The sequence below is a fragment of the Trachurus japonicus genome, chromosome 12, assembly GCF_045865225.1.
Source record: "Trachurus japonicus isolate A0001 chromosome 12, Traja_1.0".
In the NCBI taxonomy this organism is placed as follows: Eukaryota; Metazoa; Chordata; class Actinopteri; order Carangiformes; family Carangidae; genus Trachurus; species Trachurus japonicus.
The window spans coordinates 27596863-27621863 of NC_140918.1; the positions used below are offsets into that span (position 1 = coordinate 27596863).

Here is a 25001-nt window from a genome sequence, read left to right on the forward strand (position 1 = left end):
CAAACCCAGACCCCACCCCTCCCACAGAAATACTCTCATCGGATCCACATGAATCTCAGAGGTGGCCCATTTTCACATTAAAATGGTGCATTTCGCCGAAAGGTGAGATGTTTGCTGAGTGAAGATACCATCATCCAATCTGGTTTAGGCTGCATGAGCTCAGCCATGAAGATAATGTGAAGAGCTTGGACATCCGGAGGGGCAGCAACTATAAACAAACCCTATCAGGCACAACACACACCTCACTGCACGCTTTCCTGAGAAAGATGTGACTGACTTGCATTGGCTTCTCACATTAGTAACACACACAATCAAATCTAACAATAAACAAAAAAAGCAGAAAAACAAATCTCAGGCAAACTGAGCAGCTAGCATTAGCTATTACTTTTGAACATGAAGCCATGTATTTTGGAAATAGATCTTTAGATCTTTGTTGAGGCTGTGCATGTGTCCTTGTAGCCAGTTTCTTAACGATGGAGCCCAAGGGCTTACAAGAAGACAGTAAATGTCCAAAATGTGGCAGTACTAATGGAACTTTATTTAATTTACTCTGGGAATGCCATAAAATAAACTAAATTTGGTTGGGTATGTAAAACAATAACAACAGACTATTAGCCATATCAACATAGCTATTCCACTCACACCAGACCAGAGTCATGTTTATTAGGAGATTAACATAATGTATGTATGTATGTATGTATGTATGTATGTATGTATGTATGTACTGTATGTATGTAGTATGTATGTATGTATGTATCTCTGTATGCGTGTATATAAAATAACATTTTAAAAACAAACCAACAAAAACAATGGAGCCCAAGATATTCCTCAGTGCAACCGTTTTAACAGCACATTTAAACCTTATGATTTTTTTTCCCATTATGGGGCCAGTGATGAAATGTCAATATTAGAGCAAAAAGCAACTTTAAAGAATTGATAATCAATCAATCAATCAATTGAAATGTGTTGTGATGTGTTGTGTAAAATATGTTACCTCAAGATAAGAAAATGAGTTGAAGACTTAGTGATGTAATGCGTGACTCTGTGCCTTCTATTCCTCATAAGTGAGATAACCGAGGCCCAGTAATGAGTCACAGTGCATAGCTGACAACAGAGTCAGTATACAAACTAACATCACAATCACAACAACACTTCACACACCATCAGCTCATCTCTGTCCTGCCATTCACTTCCTCAGCTCAGGGGATTCCTGGGCAGTCTCACAGGAGTTCATATAAGCTCCCTCTTCAGTTCCGTCAGTGGCACTGACTGTGGAGCCAAAGGGGTTAAACCACGTGTGTGGAGTAGGAGCTCGTAAAAGTGTGGTTTGAAGAAGTCGGATCCCCCTGCAGTCATTCATCCCTCCACACACACACATCCTCACACATACACACTCACAGCCACTCTCTCCCTCTCTCTCTCTGCTTGTGGACGCGACGATGTGGACTGTGGTGTTTTGCGGCAGCATGTTGCCTTTGCACTTTTTCCTGTGCGTCCAGTCTCTGCCGGTGCACGACCGGAGGACCAAACAGCTCCAGGTGAGTCTAACACAGACACGTAGAGGCACGGAGATAAAGGTGGAGTCTGTGCCACAGATGATGCAGTGTTGGGGCTCCAGGACAATAGAAGATGCCACGAGTGTACAGTAACTGACCTAGTTCATAATGTGGTTTGCATTGGTCAAGAATCAGCTGCACTGTTTCTTATTCCTGAAGTAATTCAATAATATTGTGCTCTATAGGATACTTGTTTAGTTGTATTTAAATGCAAAATCACAATGTCCAACTTTTCAGTTTCCTAGCAGACTGCATTCAAACTAAGAAATGCTTTTGTTCTATGCTTGAGTTAACATGTAAGTGAAGAGAGGTTTGCTGACTGAAAGCTTGAGATGGTCGACTAATCAACAGGTTAGCTTTGTTCAGATGAAATACCTGACATCTGAAATCATTGTTAACCCTGGGAAGTGGGTCGTGTAGCTACAATTCATTTTGTGCATGAGTGTGCTTGTTTGTTGGCTGCTTTCTTTAATTTACAAACTGTAATTCTTCTGGGCATCAAAAACAAGTAACCACAGGAGAGAATCAGGAAAACATTATGCATGTTATGTCATTGTGATGCATGCATACATATACAGAACGTGTGTGCATGCATTTGAAATGTTGTGCAGCTTGATGGATTTTCCAACGTAGCTGTCAACAGCTTGACTGAGAGTCAGATTATACAGGCAGAGGCAAGTCGTCTGGCAAGTGGTGCAGGTTAAAAACTCAGCTTGTTTGCTGACTCAGGGAAAAAGGGAGAAAACAGCAGATAGCTACTTAGAGAGACAGAGCAGGCAAACAGACTGAATAACCCTGCAGAGGGGTTGAGCACAAAGAGCCTGCAGAAAACAAGACAACACTGTATCAGTTATAGCAGCCACAGTATATTCATCATTAGGCCCTTGATGCTTAAATCAGATTAGTTGTTAACAGATGAATCTTCCTAAATTGCACTCAGCACTTTGTGTGAGGAGTAAACCGTCACCTGGTGACTGACAATGGATGATTTCTGTTCACCTTGCTGGTTTGATGTATGTTAATGTTTAATGTCAGCATCTTCTGTTAGTGGCTGAGAGAGACTAAGCACATTTAGGCCTCAGGGTATGTGATTTTATTTGGGGTTTTCCATTATCTGCCACTTTATTATTTTGTTCAAGAGGAAAATGTTGTATTTTTTGCTTTACGTTTATATTAATTCAAGTTACAAATTGTGTTTCGCTTTAAACACATAAATTCTCCTCCACACTGTTAAATTAAATAAGGTATATTTAAAAATGGAAGCAATTGCTAATGGGGGAACTGATTGGTTCGTGTGAAACTGACTTGAATGGTAGTAACAGTTCAAACCCCGTATTTTCTGTGTGTCTTGTGTTTTGTTTGAAGCGCTCTTCCAGAAGAGGATATACTGTAATTGTGGTTTTTTAAGAACCAAAAACTATTTCAATGTAATTTCATACATCCTCTCCCAGGCTTCTCAAACAGGTGGGTGGGCTCTCATCTGATTGGCTGACTGTGAAAGTACGATTTCAGGTGAAACACTCAGAGAAACCAAATCCTGTAGGGTTGAATGGTTGGTGAAGATGGGCGGGGCTTAGGGAGGTGACTGCTTTGATACACAGTAGTAATGGTGTACTCATCATCATCATCAGCCAAAAATTTTAATTCAAACGTGTCATGTTTGCAATACATTCAGTCAAAACTGTTAAACATTGTTGACATGGAAATTAATGGAATTGAGCCTTTTGGGTATAATTGGGTGCATTTACATTTTATCTTTTTTTTTTAATGTTCATTAATGTACACTGTCCCTCTCGAACAAATAAAGGAAAAACAAAAAAATTAAACTAAACATTCTGTATACACAGAAAACATTGAGCGTGGCCGACCATCCCTGTACACTGGGTCAGGACAGGAAGGAGTTAGCTCACCTTGACACACATGCACACACACACACACACAGCATTGTGTGCTGAACAAGGCGAAAGAGGTCAAGACTCCAGCAACAGCTGCACTGTACAGAATAAGTTCATTATCAGGCCGACGTGTTTCAGCTTGTGGCTTCATCAGGGTCATTTCTCTGTGCACCTGGGGAGAAACTTTCACTTTGAATAAGGCTCAACAAGGTTTTTCATGTAGTCTGGGTGCTGCAGGTGGCACTCAGAGATTAGGTCAGACAGGAGCCACGTTGTCTGAGGTGGGTTGTTCAGTTCAGTCTATGTAACAGTATCAGCTTTCAGCTGCTTCGGTGCTTGGGTTTAGATTTTTAATGTTGTGATCCTGTAGAAAGGCCTGAGCTCTGGGTTAGCCAGGTTAACTGACCCTAAGGTAACCTTTTTATTTATTTTTATATATTTAATCAGGTGAGTCATTAAAAGGATAGTTCAACATTTTGACAAATTGGCCCATTGCCATAATCACTATAGTTTTAGCAGTAGGTTCGTTACCTTTAATTGTCGGTGCAAGCTATTTTTAGAACGGCGGAGCAGAGCTGCGAGCTGCTCAAAGCTACGCTACGGAGGCTCATGGAATGTCTTGGTTTCCCTCATCAAACTCATCAAATACACAATCCAACAACTCCAAAATGATCTCGTGGACAAGTTGTGACCTGCACATTCACCACGCTATGAGATAATGACGGAACGTTACGGGGCGGAGTTGTTTTCGAGGCAAATGCAGAGACTGCTTGCCGAAAAACTGCCCCCGACAGGAACGCGCATCAGCGGTTTTGCATGAATTTACCTCGAAAACAACTCTGTCTCGTAACGTTCTGTTATTATCTCATAGCGTGGTGAATGTGCAGGTCACAACTTGTCCACGAGAGTGTTTTGGAGTTGTTGGATTGTGTATTTGATGAGTTTGATGAGGGAAACCAAGAAATTCCCATAAGCCTCCATGCGTAGCTCTGAGCAGCTCGCGGCTCTGCTCCGCCAATTTGCCAAAAATGTTGAACTATCCCTTTTAGAACAAATTCGTATTTACAATGGTGACCTGGCAAAAGGCAGCGCCCTTTGAGGGAGAGTGAAGTGGCTAAAAAGGATTACAAAGTTAAAAATTATTAGTGCACCATCAACTGATTATGCAAAAAAGAAGAATTATGATAAAATCAAAAAAACAAAAACAAAACACATGAGAAATCGAGCAACAGGATGGTAGTATGTGAATGCTGACTTGGAGAGGAAATGGTCCAGTAACCACTGAAGTCACGCACAGCTGGACAAACACAGCTGAGTTGCAGATGGAAGTAAAAATGTGTTAACCTGTGAATAACAGGAGAAAAAGAAACACTAACTAACATGTATATTTTGAAAAACAAAAAGACACATGGGGCATCTCATATCTCACTGGGCTGAGCAAGCTCTCCAGAGGCAATAGTCCTCGCTGCAGCGGCCCCAGTTTGATTCCCATTTCCTGTCTCTCTTATTCAGTTAACATCAAACACAGACCATTCATACTGTGTTTTGTCGACTTCATGAAAAAAGTGATTCTATTTTGCACAAAACCAAAAAGGGAAACTCGTCACTGTGAGGGATTTCCAATGTGATAATCTGTCCAGAAACTCCTGCAGAACTGCTTCACTATGCATTGAAATTTTCATCCAAATAAAAATAAAAATAACGGATATAAACTACAAAATGAAGATGTCAAACGACTTGTTCCAAATCCTTAATAAAGTGAAATCTACTATCCATGAAATCAGTCTTAATCAAAATCTAAATCTAAATCCACAAAGATAACCTTTACTGAGAAGAAGGAGAGTTGAAATCTGTGATGGAGCGTGTATCTTAAAAGGGTTAGGAGGAGATGTTTACAGTGGAGGATCAATCTCTCATCTCCATTCATACTAATCCGCTTTATTATGTCGCAAACATTCCCACCACTTGGCAGAGTCAGCCGGTTTGTGTGCAAAACATGGAATGCCTGCAAACATCTGGGACTTTCTGTGGTCAAATATTTACCCTTGAGAGTTTTCCTCCACTATTTGCAATCGTTTATCTCAAGTTAGGATTTTTCATGAGCCGAAAAGATCTTATCACATCTGCTGAGTGGTGGTTTTTGGGGGGAATTTAAATCACATTCTCCCCACATTTTTATTATCGCGAGTCCTGAGGTTAGTCATCCCCGCTATTGTCAGATCAGCATCCTCCAAAACCTCCAATAACAGCCTAACAGCCTAACAGCGTGAGGGTGCAGACGACCTGATGTCATGACTGAACAGGGAATTTCCAGACATCTGCTCACTGAGTGTGATGGAGCTTTATGGGGGTTTGAGGAGAAGATTTGTGCGTGCGTGTGTGTGTGTGGTGCACAGTTTCCTAGCTATGTGCCTGTCCCTACCTGCATGCACACATTGTATTTACATGTTTGAGTGACATCAACAAAGACTCCACACTGTAACAGATGCCCCCTATTAGATAAAAACAACAATGCTCCCCTGTGTAGTCGGGCTCATGGACTTAATTTGGGTCGATGCTCGGGCACGTCAGTTTTTGGGCGAAACGCGGCAGCCGCACTGTCGTGTGGTGACATGTTGTCTCCATCTCTAGGATCCCCCCCCCGCACACACTAGCTTTGTTTCGAGCTTTGTGTTTGTGATTTCCTAAATGAAAAACTTGCTGCTGGGCCACACACTCGACTCAGCGCTGTCACTCAGCTCAAACTGTCGTGCAGCTCAGTCTGTGGCTGCAGCTCCGTTGAAGTGGTCGGACCCAATGTGGTGCAGCCATTGTTCCTTTCAGCATGTTTGTTTTTTGCTTCAGAGTGAAAATCCAACTCAGAGGTTAAATGATCACTCTCATGTGCAAATATGTTAATTATTAATTAATCTTTTTTTTTTTTGTGGCATTTTATGCCTTTATTTAAAGGTGCAGGGTGTAAAATGAGGAGAAAACAGTGACATCTATAGCATTCCAATTCTATTATTTGTCTATTATCTATTGTGTTTTTATGAACTTGAAACTCTTGAAACGTGCTCTCTGGTTGGCTGGATTTTCCATTCCGTACAAACATGGCAGCACAAGATGGCAGCACTCTTTAAGCAAGACGCTTGCTATATGTATATATAAAAGAAGAATTACAAGGCTACGAAAACCAAATGGATTTTATTTTATAGCGATTATACACTTATACAAATATATTCATTGGTAGTACCGTTTATTCAGATTTTGCCAATAAACCTTGATAAATATTACACACTGGACCTTTAAAGATTGAGTTTTATCTCCTACTTTACTACTGTATAAAGACAATAAGATTCAGATTCTAAATGTCATGCATTGAAAAAAGCCTCAGTCTGGAATCAAACCGGCGATCACCACTTCAGGCAATGCCAACACAGAGTGTGCTCTAACCATTTGACTATGGAGCAACCCCCTAATTAATCATTTTTGACACTTTTCATGCAAGATGACTCACTGCTATAGGTTCTCTTGGCACAAACACTGCACAGTGCACACACACTTGAAACATAAAAAGAAATGATTACATTAAGCTCCACTGCGTGTTCACCCTCTCTGTCTGGCACACATAGACCTGCCAACACAGGTAACCCAGCAACGACCAATGGGTTTACTTTCCGTGTGCGCGGCATCATCAGAGCTTCACCACGCCACTGCTTTTAAAAGACTGTGATTAGTCAACAAGCAGCAGCCGTCCAATCAGCTCGCCTGGCACCGATCTCCTGAGCCAGCGCTGCATGTGCCCACCTACACAGGTCTACTCCAGGTGTTCACCTCCCCAGCAGAAGATTGGCTGCTTTTCTTTGACAGACATAGTAATAAAGTGTACCATGGAAGTGATCACAAAATATCGTGTAGGTGTTTGGAAGTTACAAATTATATTTGACCATTTCTTCTCTTTTTTTAAATATATTTTTGGGGCTTTTTTTTCCCTCTCTCTTTTTAAACACAAATTGTATTGAAACAACAGTTTAAAAAGTCTTAAAGGGACAACGAGGAGTTTTGGAAAAGCGAAGCGTTTTCACACTACATTTATGAGCCTCCGCGCGCACCGTAAAATTCTTTGACCGGTGCAAGACAGACTCATGTTTTCATTCATCAAGAATTAAAGTCAGAGGTTCAAAGAGGTTCACATACCGTCGTAGTTCCGACCATAAACGGCGATTCGGCTGCGTTATTCTCATGACTTGTTGCGAAACCGAAAGTAAGGAAACGCTGGTCAGCTCGACCAGAATTTCCGCCACCACTAATAATAACAAAATAACGATAGAGACAAAACGATATATTTATCGAAAATGGGCCCATTAACAAGTGTGGGTAGCGGAGATTCATCCACATTAACATGAGACGTTTTTATAACCAAATAGAAACTCCTCGTTGTCCCTTTAAAAGAATAAGTATGTGTTGAGTTGTAAAGACTTACAAAAGTATGCAGGGGATTTGGTGGAGAGCAATTACAAAGATAAACAGTGGACCCTTCACCTCCTGCAGCTCATCGGCTCACCTTCTAAATGCTGACGTTTCAAACTTGTAAACTTACTTGTCAAACCCGTGATGTGTGAAATGTCAAAGCTTTTAGGTCCAATAAGCCCAAAATGAGTTAATTACCCTGATGACATCATCTGGGTTATTTTTTGCAGCTTTTAAAAGACCCCATTCAGAGCCCAACAGACATGACACAGATGTTTATACAGGCAGTGAAATCAGCGGAGTGGAGCCTTCTTGAAAAAATGTCGAGTTCAGCATTAAACTTTGTTCCTTAACTCACCAACATCTGTCATCAGAGGCCGAAAGAAACATTAATGTCTTGCACTGAAGTTCGACACCAACCATCTTGCAGCGCTCATCACCGACTCGCTGTAGCTTCCAGTTTGTCTTGATGAGGCATTTGTCTCATAAATGCAAAGATGAAGCTCGAGGCTTTCATCACCATCCGCCCCTGGCAAGAAACCACAATCAGCCCCAGGGAAAACTTAAACGACCTCTTTAATATTATATTACGCACATAACAAAACCATTCATGTCTCAAAACAAAGTATACATGATTAATTACAGATGCACTGAAATCCTCTTTGTGCTGTAGTAACATGACCTCAGCTGTCCATTCCAGAGGAAAGGCTCCATCCTCACTGTACTTGAATAAGCATATTGAGAACATAAGGGATATATGGATGTACTGTCTGTGTACACATCTTTGACTGCTTTGGGAACTAAACGTGTTATTTTGAATCTCTTACCATTCTTCACCAGTAACTCACCTCTGATGAACAGCTGGATTTGGCCCAGACGGCACAGCTGAGCTCACATCAGAGACTTTGTTGTTATAGGGCTGATCCAGGACCAGCCAAGGTTTTGATGGTGTTGTGTTGTATTTGAACAAGGTCGTAATCCTTTAACACAAGTGTCCGTTTGAAGTTTTGCTTAAGCACTAAAGTATTCTCATTGATTGTCTTATTTGCTTTTCAGGCAGGAGGAACAAATCATCAATAAATCAGCCTCTTTAATGACCCTCAGCAGTGGGCGGAGGAGACTCAGTGATATGACTGATGATTAAGACGAAATGATCCTGTTTGTTTCTCCGTTTGCTTCACAGAACAAAGAGTGCAGGTGTTTGTCTGAGCTGACAGATTAGTGGTTGTGGGGTTTTTTCTGGTCTAGATTCATATATCATGAGTTCAGTCTGACAAGCTCTTTATTACAGTAGCTCAAAGCTCTGAAACTACAGGTGGTCTTATGGCAGAAGAAAACACAGAAGGACCTGAGGGAACAATAGACATGTTTTGTCTCCATGTTTTTGTTGCTTCTTGTGTGACCATGGGATTGTGTGCCTGTTACGACCACCCAGTTCTATATCAATACCACGGGAAGACACAACAAGAGAGAGAGCAGCAGCTCAATTGTACTTCTCACTTTATATACTGTCTCACTTTAGCCCACTTTAGCCCTGTTTACAGTGGTGTGCAGTGGTCCAGCCTGTTGTCTGCTGGTTGAAACAGCCCACTCAGCAGCTCTGAACCTAAACTGTACCAACAATCATAGTCTGATGGCACAGCTGAGTCAGCAAAAACAGATAGAAAACAGGTCAACAAGCAGCTGACTTCAGCGTGTCAGGAGACACTCAGCACAGCAATGAGACACTCACATCATCAGATTAGATCATACATGACACTCTCTGTCAGTGATCAAATGATAAGTTAACACTGAAAACTTAAAGCAGAAGTAAGCGGAATGTTTGTGTTAATGTAAATCTTAGAGATAGTTATACAGGGTTCCTACAGCTTAAGCCAAGTTAAATTTAAGACGTTTTTAAAGCCACTTGAAATGAAATTTAAGACCGACTTCATAATAAACACAAATGCAGAAAAAAAGAAAAAAAAACACCACATCAATTACATAGGGTTAGGGACAATTTTACCCACTTTCCTATGTGATCCAAGGTAAAGTGACTGCTACATGAACATTGGATTGTGTCTCTTTCCAGCTGTCCTTTCAAAATAAATGCATAAAAAGTCCGGGAAAAAAAAAAAAACACTGACTCGGGAGCTGGTGGCGGTGAGAGCAGAGTGACTGACAGACCCGTGTTTCAGACCAAACACTCTATAAAAGTGATTGCTGGAAGATATAACTATTTAAGACTTATATTAACACAAACATTCCACTTACTTCTGCTTTAAGGGCATAATATCAACTGGCTAACAGTAAGCTAAATGCTTACTTAAAGCCAGGGCTGTTGCTATAAATTCTGGGGGGTTTGTGGGCCCTGATGGGCTCTGGGCCCCTAGAACTGTTATCATCTTTCTTCCCTATGAAACAGCCCTGATTAAGGTTAAAGTTACTCAAGCAGGAAGGCTACAAGCCAAAACATGTTGGTCAAGTAAAGTTGTGTTGCATTTTGTCCTTTGTAGGGCTAAAGTTAGAAACTAGCTAACATTAGCGTTCATTTTGGCAAAACACATTTTTTGGGCATAACTGATGAATCATCACACAACTGAACTCAAATGTCTAACAGGGTGAAATGATGAAGTGACGGTATTATATTAAAAAGGTCAGAGGTTGACTTCATTGTGACATAATGTTTTTTTTAACCAAAAATACTCCCAATGATTATCTAATTCAGGGACTTGTGACTAGTCTAGTTTAATTACACTGTAAAAAGCAAAAACAAACAAACAAAACAGTGAGTGTAACTAGTGTCATTGCAGCTATAATTATGAAAGGAATTTATAGCAGCAAATGGCACCACAGACAAACAGTGCAGCTGTAAAAATTCATAAAAAGAAGTGGAAAGGCTAAATCGAAATAGTAATTAAAAAAATACTATGATACTATGACATCATCTAGAGAGTCTTGACACATATAATGTGGAATCAAAATGGTATTCCTCCCTTAGCGTCCTCAACAAAAAACATTAATTCACACAACTTTTTAAGAGTTCATGAGAAAGTTCATTATAAACCAATAGCCTATGTTATCTGCAGAAAGTCTGGTCTATGGTAGAGCTGCTGCCACACTAGATGATGTCATCAGCATAGAAATGCACACTGCAATGCTCAGCGTGAAAACAGGTATCACTATTGCTATGATTTTAAACTCTGTGACTGTGACTGTGTTTGCAGGGATTGCCTCACAGCAACGGTCAGGTCAGCCTGAAGAAGAGGGGCCGGCATGAGCAGGACACATTAAATGAAGAGCACCATGTGAAGTCCGTGCCCACATCCAAAAATGACACCGAGTACTGGAATCGCCCCCGCTGTGGCGTCCCGGACTATCCCGCCTTCACCAAGGTTGACCTGTCGTACTACAGCCTGAAGAAGAAGGGAGGCCTGAGCAGGCAGCAGCGCAAGAAACGGTTTGCTCTGTTTGGAGGACGCTGGGAAAAGACTGACCTCACTTACAAGTAAGAAACACCAATATTCTCTGTGAGCACATTGGTTTGTAATCATTTTGTTTCGTCATTAGTCACTGCATATTAATAATGACTGTGCTTGCTTTTTAGTGAAGTGGTTTGTGGAGTGAGATTAGCACGCTTCACAAGCAAATTCTAAATTCAGACATTACAGAGTAGAGACTGTGACTGTCTCTCTGTAAGGTATTGGTATGATCTGAATCCCTTCTCCCATGCCACTCACACTTTTTAAATTAGCTCCAGTTTTCAAAAACACCACTGCAAGACTGACATCTTTATATAATCTCACTCTGACAGCTCTGAAGAAAGACGGAAGGCTGTTATTACCGAGATGCATGAGTGACATCATCATGTCAGTCAGTCTGCACACGCAGTTGAAGCGCAGATTAGCCTGTCACCCTGTCACCCTCTTCATCTATCCCTCCTTGCTGTTTTTTTGACATTCTTCAAATCTTTATTGACTAATAGATACTTCAGAATGGGAAGGTAGTCACAGCTGGGTTAAACCAGAGGAAGGATACCCACAGACAGTTTTTTTGTCTTTGTTGGCAGACTGTCTTCTTAATACGGAATTCTACAACTATACACCCTCATAATTATGCTTAATTAATTGCTTAATTTGTGATGCAGTCTAGCATTTGGAGGATGAAAGCACCAGTAGTATAACTGAAACCTTTAGTCTGTGAGTTTATTTTTTAAAGTGATAATTCAACATTTTGGCATATTGGCCCATTGCTATAATCCCTATAGTTTTAGGAGTAGGTTCGTTACCTTTAATCGTCGGTGCAAACTATTTTTAGAATGGCAGAGCAGAGCTGCGAGCTGCTCAGAGCTACACTACAGAGACTTATGGGATTTCTTGGTTTCCCTCATCAAACTCATCAAATACACAATCCAACAACTCCAAAACGCTCTGGTGGACAAGTTGTGACCTGCAAAATCCCTCAGCCATGAGATAATAACAGAACGTTACGAGGTAAATGCAGAGACTGCTTGCCAAAAAACTTCATCTTCCATCAGCGGTTTTGAATGAACCTTGAAAACAACTCTGTCTCGTAACGTTCTGTTATTATCTCATAGCGTGGTGAATGTGCAGGTCACAACTTGTCCACCAGAGCGTTTTGGAGTTGTTGGATTGTGTATTTGATGATGTAAATCCCATTAGCCTCCGTAGCGTAGCTCTGAGCAGCTTGTGGCTCTGCTCTAAAAACAGCTTGCACCGACAATTAAAGGTAACGAACCTACTCCTAAAACTATAGGGATTATGGCAATGGGCCAATTTGCCAAAATGTTGAACTATCCCTTTTAATTGAGTGTGCTACACACTTACTAGTTGCCACAAATTTTTATTTTATTTCGCACAATGTTTCGACCACAGAGGTGCTATTTTTAGGAACAATGGGACCACACCTACAGACATAAGCCACCAATAGGCTTGCACCTTGAACAACGTGATGTGCGTATAAAACCCCTTTTTCTCGTAAAAAGTGTCCCACATTGTCCCACATAAAAAAATTGTATTTGTCCCACATTTGTCTTTTTGGTATCTGGTCAATCTGTGGGTGATTTCCCAGGACAATGGCAGTGATGGCTTTACAGACATGAATCTACAGAGCTGAGCAGGTGAACAACATCCAAGCTGGCAAGACAAGACACGAGCTCAAACGTGGCAGTTGGCAGGAACATGAATCCAAAGCAGAAAAATGTAACAACAGCAAAACAACGGCGTTACTAAAAGTTTAGAATGACTCAGAGCAAATTGAGATATTGAGCCTGTCTGTGGCATGAATACAAAGAGAGAGAAGGAGCTGGTGAAGGGGAATAAGTACAAGTACAGGTAGAGGGGTGGACTGCATGATGCAAAGCAGCTGAGTATAGTGAGGAGAAGGGACCGAGATGAGACACACACACAAATAATGGGACAAATAAATATATGAGGTGAAAAAAAAGCACAAGAGGACAAGAAAAATACCACAAAGTCCCAGTTGTAACTCTCCCCTGCACTGCTTCAGCTAATAGACAGCCCCGCTCTGTAATTTGTCTTGAGGGTTTCATGACCTTCAAAAGAACAAACCCAGTTTCTCCGGGAGGACTTTAAAACAAAGCAGATGCTTTTTAGTTTGGTATGGACCTCTGAAATCAGGACAGGAGGGGGCGTGGAGACGGGCGAGCTAATGGGTATTCACAGGAAAAAATGTGTTTACATTTTATCTTCTACACCACAAGCACGAGGGCCTGTGGTATGGAGTGTTTGTAGATTAAATTTGTCGAAGCAGCAAAACGGAGCGGAGTTGTAGCCGCCCTGTAAAACATGGGATCACAGTGTAATTAAAAGCTTGGCTGTTATTATGTTTGCTAATTTATGTGTTTACCAGGATGGTCAGCGTGACTGAGTGGAGCTGTGTGTGGGTGCATGCATGTGTTGATAGTACAGTACACAGAGCAGATCTGAGCACGTACAGTGTGTGTGTGTGTTTACGGGGAAGAGGGGACTTGGTGAAACTGTCTTCTATTAGAATGCTTAACATGCAAGCTGGAGTCATTTACGCAAGCATTCAGCTTACGTCATTAGATTCATAGAAAAAAATCTCAAATATAAAATAAAATAACCAGGAATTTCTTTCGAGGAGGCGGCTGATCTCATAATAAATCAACTTCAAACACATAAACAACTCTAATACAAAGCAGTCGCTGGCAATCAGAGAGCTGTAACCCTCACTGACAGTGCTCACTGTCGTTCAGCCGATGTTTTATCTCACATCCCAGCATTTTATGCTTTGGTTCAGAGTTCTTTGCTGCGCTGTGCAGGAGCAGGCAGCTGGTTCCAATAATGAAAAAATCCATAAACCCACTGTCAACTGTGCCCTGAACCAAAGAAGAGTCAGAGCTATCTATCTATCTATCTATCTATCTATCTATCTATCTATCTATCTATCTATCTATCTATCTATCTATCTATCTATCTATCTATCTATCTATCTATCTATCTATCTATCTATCTATCTATCTATCTATAGTATCTAATTTAATTTGTCCAATAAATTGGCAGTGTTGATGCTATCCTCCAAGAAAACAAGTGAATAATAAGGTACTGGGGAGAGTGAGTGGATGGAACTAGTTCAAAAGTCATTACCCACAATGATCATGATATTTTCAGTGGTCACATTGATCAAACTTGTCATTTTAATTTCAATGGAGAATTTTGACGAGGTCATTTGAAAAAGCTCAGGTTGAAGGAGCATGAGACTGGGACTGAAGACCAGAAGGATGTGGAGGGGGAACATCACGATATGAACGTGACATGAATAAAGATATGAGCAAAACTCCTTCACTCCACAACACACCAGCTGCAGGAAGCAGACAGGATATGAGACCAGATTTTGGCAGCAAATTTGGACGGTCAGACATCACATCTTCAGCATGAATCTGGTTCAAGGATACAAATATGTGTGTGTGTGTGTGTGTGTGTGTGTGTGTGTGTGTGTGTGTGTGTGTGTGTGTGTGTGTGTGTGTGTGTGTGCCTGTGTCCAATAGGATTCTGCGTTTCCCCTGGCAGATGAGTGAGGGCAAAGTGCGGCGTGTCTTCCAGGAGGCGTTCGGTGTCTGGAGCGCAGTGACTCCACTGAGGTTTCGTGAGGTCACCACGGAGAAAGCTGACATCATCATTGACTTCAACAGGTAACAACCTGCAAACTACACACGCACAGGCTTCTAACAGGTTTGTTGTAGAGACCGTCATCATACGATTCAACAAAATTGGGTTTAAAGCCAATCAGAGCCCAGCCCACTGTCTGTTCTGTATTGTAAAGGGATAGTTAAACATTTGGCAAATTGACCCATTGCCATAATCTCTATAGTTTTAGGAGTAGTTTGTTACTTTTAATTGTTGGTGCAAGCTATTTCTAGAACGGCGGAGCAGAGCCGCGAGCTGCTCAGAGCTACGCTACGTAGGCTCGCGGGATTTCTAGGTTTCCCTCATCAAACTCATTACAGTAAGTACACAATCCAACAGCTCCATACAAAACACTCTGGTTGACGAGTTGTGACCTGCACATTCACCACACTATGAGTTGTTTTCGAGGTAAATTAATCCAAAACCGCTGATGAACGTTCCCGTCGCCGTCGGGGGCAGTTTTTCGGCAAGCAGTCTCTGTATTTGCCTCTACAAATAACTCTGTCTCGTAACATTCCATTATTATCTTGTTCTAAAACAGCTTGCACCAACAATTAAAGGTAACGAACCTACTGTACTCCTAACACTATTGGGATTATGGCAATGGGCGAATTTGCCAAAATTGTTGAACTATCCCTTTAAGTTCTAATATCTCAATATGTTATTCTGCAAAATAATTGAAAAATAATCGCGAAAAGAATGTTTACTTTAAATGTGCTATAATTTTATTGAATCGCTCAAAAAACAGTCAACCAATCAGAAGAGAGTCTCTGAACCTCCTCTCTTCTCATTGGCTGGCACCAACATGTATGGTGGTCTTTTTTACTGCAAATGTCACTCACTCACTCACTCACTCACTCGTGTCTGTTTCTGTAATGTATTTCAATAACTTGTGTCTAATTGTGTATATAAGAGTATGCTTGTGTAACCATTGGAAAAACTTAGTTGCACCAATGCCAGCAGTGGGAGAGACTTCAGCAGGTTCTGTGTTGTGTTATTCTGTTCAGTCCAAACATTGTTTCAATTAGATTTTATATAAAATTATATTTTCTTTTTAGCTGAGGAATAATGAAAATATCAAGCCATGTGATCATTATGAGTCTTTTTAGATGTAAAAAAAAAAAAAAATACAGATAAATGTAGAATAGTTTTGTGTTGCATTAACAGTAATGTTTGGACCAGTTTCATGCTGGTGTGTTTGGTGATGGTTGAGTTTGAGTGAGAGAACGGTTTATGAATTTTTGAGACTTGTGTTCACTGAGTGCGTTTCATCTCAAAACAATGACATATTCTCCACAGTATTCACTTGTGTTGTAATTACTGTGTTGAGAAATGCATTTACCCAGCTGTTGAAAGTGTAAATACAGGCCGATAGTTGGCAGTTGCTGTTGTCCATTTATCTTCTTTTTGTCACATTGACCCGGGAAAAACTAAATCAGATGTGTACCAGCCAGAAATCAAGAGCAGATCACAAACATGAATGAGCGCAGAGCCCGACTTGTTTGGCAGGATTTTTAATGATGCGCCCGCAGCTACAGATTTTATCAGACCGGATTAGACATTTTGGCTCTTGGTTTACGACACTTCCATGTCAAAACAACTGTCTTGGTTCACTGTATACTCACTGTGTGAAGTTTCACAATTTATCTGCCAAACTCTTGTTTAGTTTGAGTCTTGTCCTGTTTTTCTAACTCTCTTCCATAACTGCAATTATAATCTGTTGCAATTACATATTCATCCATCTTCTGTCAGTCAAGAAAATATGGCCTTGATATTTTGCTCCATGTTTTTGACTGACTGATTGAGATTCACTTTGCACACTATTGTTTTTTTTTAGCGTCACCACACAAACCAAATACTGAAAATAAATACGAATTAGAGAGGATATCAGTCCGTTTTATGCAGGGTTGGGCAAGTAATTAGTTATAGTTACTAGTTACTTTCCCCAAAAAGTAACTGAGTTAGTAACAGAGTTACTAAATGTTAAAAGTAATTAATTACAAGGAAAGTAACTATTGCATTACTTGCTCAAATATGTCAAATTACTTGGACTTCCCTCCCTAACCAAAGTTTATCTAATTACTGCACTAACCAACTCACTCAGTATTCTTCCACACAGACAGGCTCCATGACGCGCTGTATCACTCCGCCTCTTCCACAGGCCGCTGATCTAAACAGCTGACAGGCGGAGTGATACAGCGGAGCCTGTCTGTGTGGAGGAAGACTGAGTGGGTTGGTTAGTTCCAGATAAACGTCTTTTTTTGACCAGTTGATGAACTGAAAAAAAAAAATGTTATAACGTCCTACACTTCAATGGGTGTATTATTTTCTAATGGGACTCTGATGTCTAGTTACTCCATGCCTGGTATGCCCTGCATCCACATATGGGTTGTTTCTGAGCACTGTGACACTTGCATCTGCATTCATTTCCCCTTGGCCTGGTGGATCTTAAGCCCACCTCTCCCCACATATACAAATACATTCCATTCTCTTCACTGTGTTTCCATTGATACATATCTAGGAAACAGTATGTGGGAACTTCAGTGGCTTCTCCCAGTCGTGTGCTGATCCTAACAAGCCAGAGGAGGCGGTGCTGGCAGCTGATGTTGGTTCCTGCCCATCCCTGACCAAAGCAATGGTCTATCATGCTTGATAAAAAGAAAAAAAATGTAATGCTTCATTTCATGCACTTAATGCTCACTAACTGCCAGCAGGTCTGCTCTTGTTCATGCCCTGCAGCTGTTGTAGGGAGGTTTGTCTCACCTGACTAATGTCCAATGCAATTTACCTTAACAAGTGCTCATTTAAGCTGGAAAATTTAACCTCAGAAAAAAGATTGAGGTTAAATATTTTAATTGATCCAATTTAAATTAATTTTAGTCTCCAATCACTTGTGATGTTACTGTTTGACTTGTGTAGGTACTGGCACAGCGACTCCTTACCCTTCGATGGTCCTGGAGGAATCCTGGCCCACGCCTTCTTCCCCCGGACACACCGAGAGGGAGAGGTCCACTTTGACTATGATGAGCACTGGACAGTAGGCAACGATGTGGGTGAGTAAATGAGGCGCACTGAGGTAAAGACAGGTCTGGATTTATGATGAAGAAAAACCGGCTTTATTCATTTGATTTTACCAAATAGCAATAGCAGCATAGATTTTAATGGACTTGTCTGGTATCCTACATACAGGTACTGATCTCCTACAAGTGGCAGCTCACGAGTTTGGCCATGTCCTGGGCCTGCAGCATTCTCTGGAGCCCGACGCTGTGATGTGTCCTTTCTACAGCGACTCCTACCCTCTACGTCTGAGCGAGGACGACAAGAGGGGGATTCAGTATCTGTACGGCCCGCCTCGAGACATACCTGACATAGCAGAGACCAATGAGATTGACTATGGAATGGTATGTTGCTAATAATGGAAAAAAGACCTCAGTTTTTATGCTGTAGATTCATATTTTTGTAAAGATTCTCAAAAATTGACCTGCCGGTGTGTGTTGTTGTGCCGCAGCCAGATGTCTGCAGAACCACCTTTGATGCAGTGTCCATGATCAGAGGGGAGCTGTTCTTCTTTAAGTCCAGATATGTTTGGAGAATCCGTGATGGACAGTTACAGGCTGGTTATCCAGCCTTGGCTTCACGCCACTGGGATGGCATTCCTGACCCCATTGATGCTGCTTATGAAGACAGGTCTGGTAACATCTGGTTCTTCAAAGGTTAGTCACGAGTTTTTTAAGTTGCTACAACAGGTTTCTGTGGGTAGGCCCGTTCACAGCTGCCCATTGCTCAGTGTCTGCACATCACACCTGAACCACATCAAATAACTATCACTTTGACTTTGATGAATGTGAATCTGCACATTTGTGGAAAAAGGAGACTGTGAGCAACAACAGGACAAAAGATGGGGAAATGTAGAGCATGTGCTTCAATCTCTAATTTCAACTTTGCATTTAAAAGACTTTTTATCTTATAATTAGGGCTTAACTTAAGGATATGTACCTTCTTTCCCTGGTGGAAATGGGATTTCTTACATTAAAGAGGAACTATGCAGGATTCTAGCTGAACTATACTACATTTTTAACTTAATTAAAAAAACAGCTTCAGAGTAATTGTGATTGTTATGTAATTGTGTAATTGTGTGAGTTAAATAAATTACTTTTGCCTCTTTTGCCCAAAAACCAGCCTTACAAGATCAGAGCCTACCACCCGGTGTCCCAGCTTTTGACTCGGCGGCACCATGACACAAACACGCCCCATAACCCATAATATCTTGTTTATACAGATAAGGCTTCGCTGCACAAATTTACACGTTGTTACGCGTATGAATAACATTATCCACCGCTCCTTGGACTGCTTTCTCACTTCGTTGTAAACAAATGCACATGGCCGGGAGGAGGGTTAGCAGAACAGAGGAAAAGCGGACTTGCGTAGTTCCCCTTTAAAGTTTGAGCCGAATCACACTCAAAAGTCAAAAGATTCGATGTAGAGGACCGCATTTAGACTTTTATTCCATCTTTTCACCGTGACAGGTGACAGCTACTGGGTGTTCGATGCTGCGAGAAAGATAACAGGACCAGATTCGGTGCAACAGCTTGGCATTCCTGTGACGGATATCCAAGCAGCTCTGAAGCAGGAAGAGATGGTCTACCTCTTCAAGTCCAACTCTTACTGGAAGTTCAATCCTGACGAGAATCGAGTCGATAACATGCATCCTCACAGCATGCATGAGTGGGGAGGAGTACCCAGCCATATCGACGCAGCCTTTCAGGATGTGTACGGTGAGGAAATCAGGAGTAAACTAGTATTTTTTTTCTGCCTCTGGTAAAATTTGTGTTGTTAAATTTGCAAATGCTCTTTCTTGCCCTCTGACAGGATTTGCCAATTTCCTGAGTGGGCCACACTACTGGAAGGTTGATCCCGTGGCAATGAAGGTGGTGGAAGGTTACCCCCGCAGCGTTGGCATGGACTTTTTTGGCTGTTCTGCCTAAATACGTTCATACACATGTATCTGCAAAAACTCATGAGGGTTGACTTTTCACCTTAATTCCCCAAACAGAACATTCCAGCTATTTACACTATGGCTGATGTATTTGATTCCCCCTTTTTTTGCTGCAAACAATAGATTTGCATTGGATGGATGTACACGGTTGATACGGTAGCTGCTTAGTTTTAGAATAATTTGGTCAGTGTGTGATGCGACTGAGTCCTCAAACCAACCCAAAGTAACTTCACTGTAGATCTCAGAAGAACAGTCTCGCTGCACTGACCCCTATGAGTTGAGAGTTTGAAGCGAAGCCTTACGGTGCCAAATTCCAATGAATGTGTTGTAGAAAGAATATTTAGCCACTAGAAATTGGCAACAGTGCTAGCAGGATTCATACGCTTGGTTCAAGTACCCTTTAATGTGTAGGAGAGAAGAAGAGACAAGTGAAACAAAACCTTGTTTACCAGCAAAGCGGAGGCATGTATAACTCCATGTACATTTTGTTATTGCCACATAACTATTGTTACCATGAACAGCTTGTCCATTAGTACACAGGCTGACATGTACCAACGTTTTTGTAGCTGGTCAGCATCAGGTACTGGTCAGCTGGCGATGCTGGGACGTCCCACTCTGAGCTTCAAAATCACTTTTCAGAATCCTGTGGGTGACGTCACAAAGGCTACATGCATCTTAATTTATAATCCATGCGCACAACATAGGCTATGCCTTGGTCCTCAGTCCAGGTCTGGCCCATATACAACGTAGGCCTACTGAGAGTCTGACTGATTCTGATGTCCTCTTCCAGTGGCTTTAACTGTTATCTTATAGTAATTTGTGAATTTCAGAAATAATCCTTTACTTAAATATATAATGACATGACAGTTCAGTGTTAAGTGCTGCATTACTGCCCCACATCCTACCGGGAAAACAAACGCGCCTTCACCATTTCATTCACACTGTTCAGCTGTGAATCAATCCGCAAAAAACACACTACACTACACTTCAGCCCCACAGAGACATTTACCAGGCACAGCATCCACATCCAGTAGAAAGCCCCAGTGTATCAACTGACCAACACAATACCTTCTCCAGCAGCTTCATCCTCGTCCACCTCTGAACCACACTAATAACAACAGTCCATACCATACAGTACATAATTCAGTACGATCATCAAGCTCCTTTCAGAATAGTAATGTGGCGTCACCACCACTTTGATGTGTTCAGAGCTCAAGAATTCACAGATTTTACAATAGATCCCATTTTGATGTTCAAAGTCAAACTCAGCCTACAACTTAAACACTGGTCCATCCAGGTGAAAGGTAGTGCCAGAACTACAATCCTTTGCAAAATGATATTAGCATACCCAGTGCTGAGGCCCTTTATGTTAGATATCAACTTCTGCTAATTCGTAAAGTGTGTGCTAGCTTTAAATATCAACTGTTTCAGTGGGGCAACACCTTCCATTAAAACTCACACTTTCATCTTCAAGTTAATTATTACATTAACTTTAAACACACCAAGGTCATGCCTTGAGTTGTCTGATGTTTATGAACCACTTGGAGCCACGTAGGCCTTATTGCTGTTTAGCTTTAGCATAAAGCACTAAAAAGCTGGATTTCCCTGAGGTCTTCTTGGTAGTCTTGGCTTTTTATCTACGTTAGCATCATGGCCGAGGCTTTGGGGGTGGGGGGTGGGGGGGTGACACATGTTCATGCTCCTCTCAGGATGAACTGGAAAACTTATGGCGCCACCATCAGGCCACATTTTGACCTGATCACTATCTGCTGTTACAGGACTGACATCTCTGCAGTTCTGTTATACCTCGCCTCTGATCGGCCTGACACTTTGGCCTCTTTTTATTTGTGCTTGTTCTGTTTTCTTTGTACATTCACTCTGGATAAAAACACCATGCAGGGCAGACCCTGGAGCACTCTGTGTATCCGGTCTCCCCCACAAACCTCCTGTATACACCTCAACCACAGACTTGAGTCAAGTCAGGAAACGGGTCCTTAATTATTGCAGGGCAGCATGACGCCGGATAGTCTGTTATCTTGGCACAGGGCTGACATAGAAAAAGGCTGTGCTGATTTTTGCTTCGTTGTGGTGCAGGTGATCACGTGTGACAGAAGAATTAAATCAATAGTCAATATTGAAACTCAGCTTTTTGATTGATTCGTTTGGTTGAATAAAACCGTGTTCTACATCTTAGAACATTTAAGGTGCTATTTAAGGTCGCGTAGGCAAGGTGAACCAGTACCTCATATATCACACCAATCAAACCATTTGCGCTTGTCATTATTCACTGCATTTCTTTGGTGCTTTTTTATATCCAGCCACACCACGGTGCTCATTAGCTGTTGAAGAGCCTTGTTTCACTTCTCTGATTGCTGTCGTACCTTCATTAGCAAACGAATGAGGCTCGACAGAAAGTTAAAACCATGTTGCAGTTTTCCGACAGCCGAACATGGTCAGATGCGAACCATGGGTTTAAGTCACTTCACTTACTGTATGTTTTTTTACACTTTGTATTCAGTGTGTTACTGTTAATCAGTGCAGGACACTGATCATTCAATGACCTTTAAATCCACTGTGTGTGTGTCTGCAGCAGTGGCAGTCCAGTGTAGCCTTGACTCTGTCAGTGATGTTGTGATGTATCTTTGGCATACAGTGAGTGTACTGATCTGTTTGCCTTTATATTCAACTGTTTTCTTGTATCTCTGATGTGAATTAACCTGTAAAGTTTCTTTTTGTTTACAATAAAACCAAAAAATCAATTTCTGGACCATTTTTTCCCCTTGTCTCTGAGAATTAAGTATTTCTGTCCTGTTGTCATGTACACAATATTTCAGTTAACACATGATAGAAATTCTTCACATTTGGCATCAATATAAACTCCCAAGGATGAACTGATTGATTTTGATGGTCAAAGGTCAAAAGGTTAAAAAACAATATGACTCTGACTCTTGCTGACATGGCATCTTCTTCTTTCCACTTCATGAGTGTTTGTCATTTTTTTTGCATAGGCTACAGAATGATAAACATTCGTAAAATTCAAAGAGGGGGTTGGAGAGGAGCAAACAAGCATGAAAGGAAAGCGCCTAAATATTAACATTGCAAGAAAAAACTAAGTTTACATGTGAGTGTAAACACAGAAATCAGTGGTGGTGACTCAGAGCCAGACCTGAGTTGCTGTTTGCTCCAAATTCCTAATCTGCTTTCATCAGATCTGACCCAGTATTAGGGAGTCAGACATCTGAAATCTGAAGTTGCAAACTCAAAGTTGGATGATACATGTTTTGGTGTCATCAAAGTAACATTGAGTTCAGTCCCAATCCTCTAAGGCTAAGGGCCTGAGGCTGGGACTAGACACTGATATTCAGCCGGTGTGTTAAATCAACTCAAATTTTTATTCAAAGTTTGAGTTTATCTCAAAGTTTATTTATATAGCACTTTATAGCATCTAAAATGATGATCAAAGTGCTTTATATAAAAAATTAAAACTTACGAACACAGCAAGAAGAAGACAAACATCAAGACAATACACAATCCCTAACCCTAACCCTAACAAAAATAAACTCAAAACATGTTACTGTAAAACAGGAAGATGTCACAGCATCACTCAATGTTAAAAGCCATTCTGAATAAAAACGTTTAAAGGCTGGACTTAAAAAGCGGCAGGTCATTGATGGTTTGCAATTTTGGTGGTTAAGTAAATCTTGTAAACAAAAAGTTTTTAGTTTTATGTGTATCTTGTAAAAATTTAAATGGTAAAAAGCAAAAACTGTTACATTTTTTCCAAATTAAAAATTTAAGTTGTAATAAATAATGTGCCATTTAGCAACTTCCAGGCTGTGTCAAGTAGTCGAGAGTTATTTTGTGTGAATGATGAGTATGAATAAAGTTTTTCATGAGAATTATTTTGCTGAGTAGGACTTTCTCAAGTCAGTTCAGTGTCAGAGGTGAAAAAGAAGAGAGGAGATGTAAAGAGAATAGTGTATGACCACATGGTGACTTTGTGTTGCTGATCACCTCCAGGTTTGGTCTTGTGTTTTGTGGGCATGAGTCATGTTGCAGTCATCTTGCTGTGGTCGGGCTGGTATGCAGCAGATGGCAGTTCAGGTCAAACATGCAAGACTCCTTTGTTTTCTCTTTGTCACAGTGTCCAGTTGTTGTGTTGGGAGGTTCTGTCTTTGATAGTTCACTAGGTGTTCAGCCGGAGCTTTTATCACAGGGCACTTCATGTTTTGCAGTGCTATTGTACTTGTGCACGACAGTGAAAACAGACGGGGTCAAACAGGAAACCAGTATAAAGTTGTCATAAATCTGACCACATCATTTCCTCCCCACATAAATGATTTTGCATAATGCTGGAATTTATGACAATATTTTTCTAAGTTATTTGTTTTGGTTTGCTTTTATTTCAGCCACAATGGGAGAGACAAAAAAAAGTATGGAGTTGGGGAAAGAGAGAATGAAGGAGATGTAGCAAAGGTCCTCAGGCCAGAATCAAACCTGCAGTGCTACAGTGAGGACCAAGCTCTCGTGGTCTGTGCTCTACCAGAAGAGCTCCTCAGTAGATTCTTGTATGTACAACCCATAATCTCCCTTACAATCAGACACAGGTTAACAAAAGTGTTTTTTTTCTTCATATTTCTTTATTGTTATTTTTCATATAAAAAACGAGTCCACTATAAAGGTAAAGCAATTTTACAAAAGAAGAGAACAAGAAGCGACAGTACATACGGTAACATTGTTTACAGAGTATGTTCAAGTTGAAAATCATCATTTTAAAAGACACTGTTGGTTCTTATCGGCTTGTCGAAACCCCCCAGCCCAGCCCACCCACCCACCCCTCCCCCTCTACTTAACCAATAGCACTCGGTAAAAACAGAGGCTCCAGTCTAACACTGATGCAACAAGAGGCACAGTGCAAACAGAGGTAACAGTG

The 25001-nt window shown here is 41.1% G+C and overlaps 1 protein-coding gene across 1 annotated transcript; it reads left to right on the forward strand.

Moving 5' to 3' along the window:
* The first annotated feature begins 1388 nt into the window (after window positions 1-1388).
* LOC146977694 (stromelysin-3-like) lies at window positions 1389-20620 on the forward strand. The gene is made up of 8 exons (XM_085794114.1): window positions 1389-1538; window positions 11110-11390; window positions 14934-15077; window positions 17992-18125; window positions 18262-18473; window positions 18581-18785; window positions 19599-19847; window positions 19942-20620. Exons 1-8 carry the CDS (start codon window positions 1440-1442, stop codon window positions 20055-20057), a joined length of 1440 nt encoding a protein of 479 aa, XP_085650240.1. The 5' UTR covers window positions 1389-1439; the 3' UTR covers window positions 20058-20620.
* The last annotated feature ends 4381 nt before the right edge of the window (window positions 20621-25001 follow it).

What these genes read in the sequence shown, in the direction of transcription:
- LOC146977694 (XM_085794114.1), top strand. Translation starts at nt 1,440, where the DNA reads ATGTGGACTGTGGTGTTTTGCGGCAGCATGTTGCCTTTGCACTTTTTC. An exon ending in AAGACTGACCTCACTTACAA is followed by an intron (nt 11,391 to 14,933) that starts GTAAGAAACACC and finishes TGTGTCCAATAG; the next exon opens with GATTCTGCGTTTCCCCTGGC. An exon ending in GACAGTAGGCAACGATGTGG is followed by an intron (nt 18,126 to 18,261) that starts GTGAGTAAATGA and finishes TCCTACATACAG; the next exon opens with GTACTGATCTCCTACAAGTG.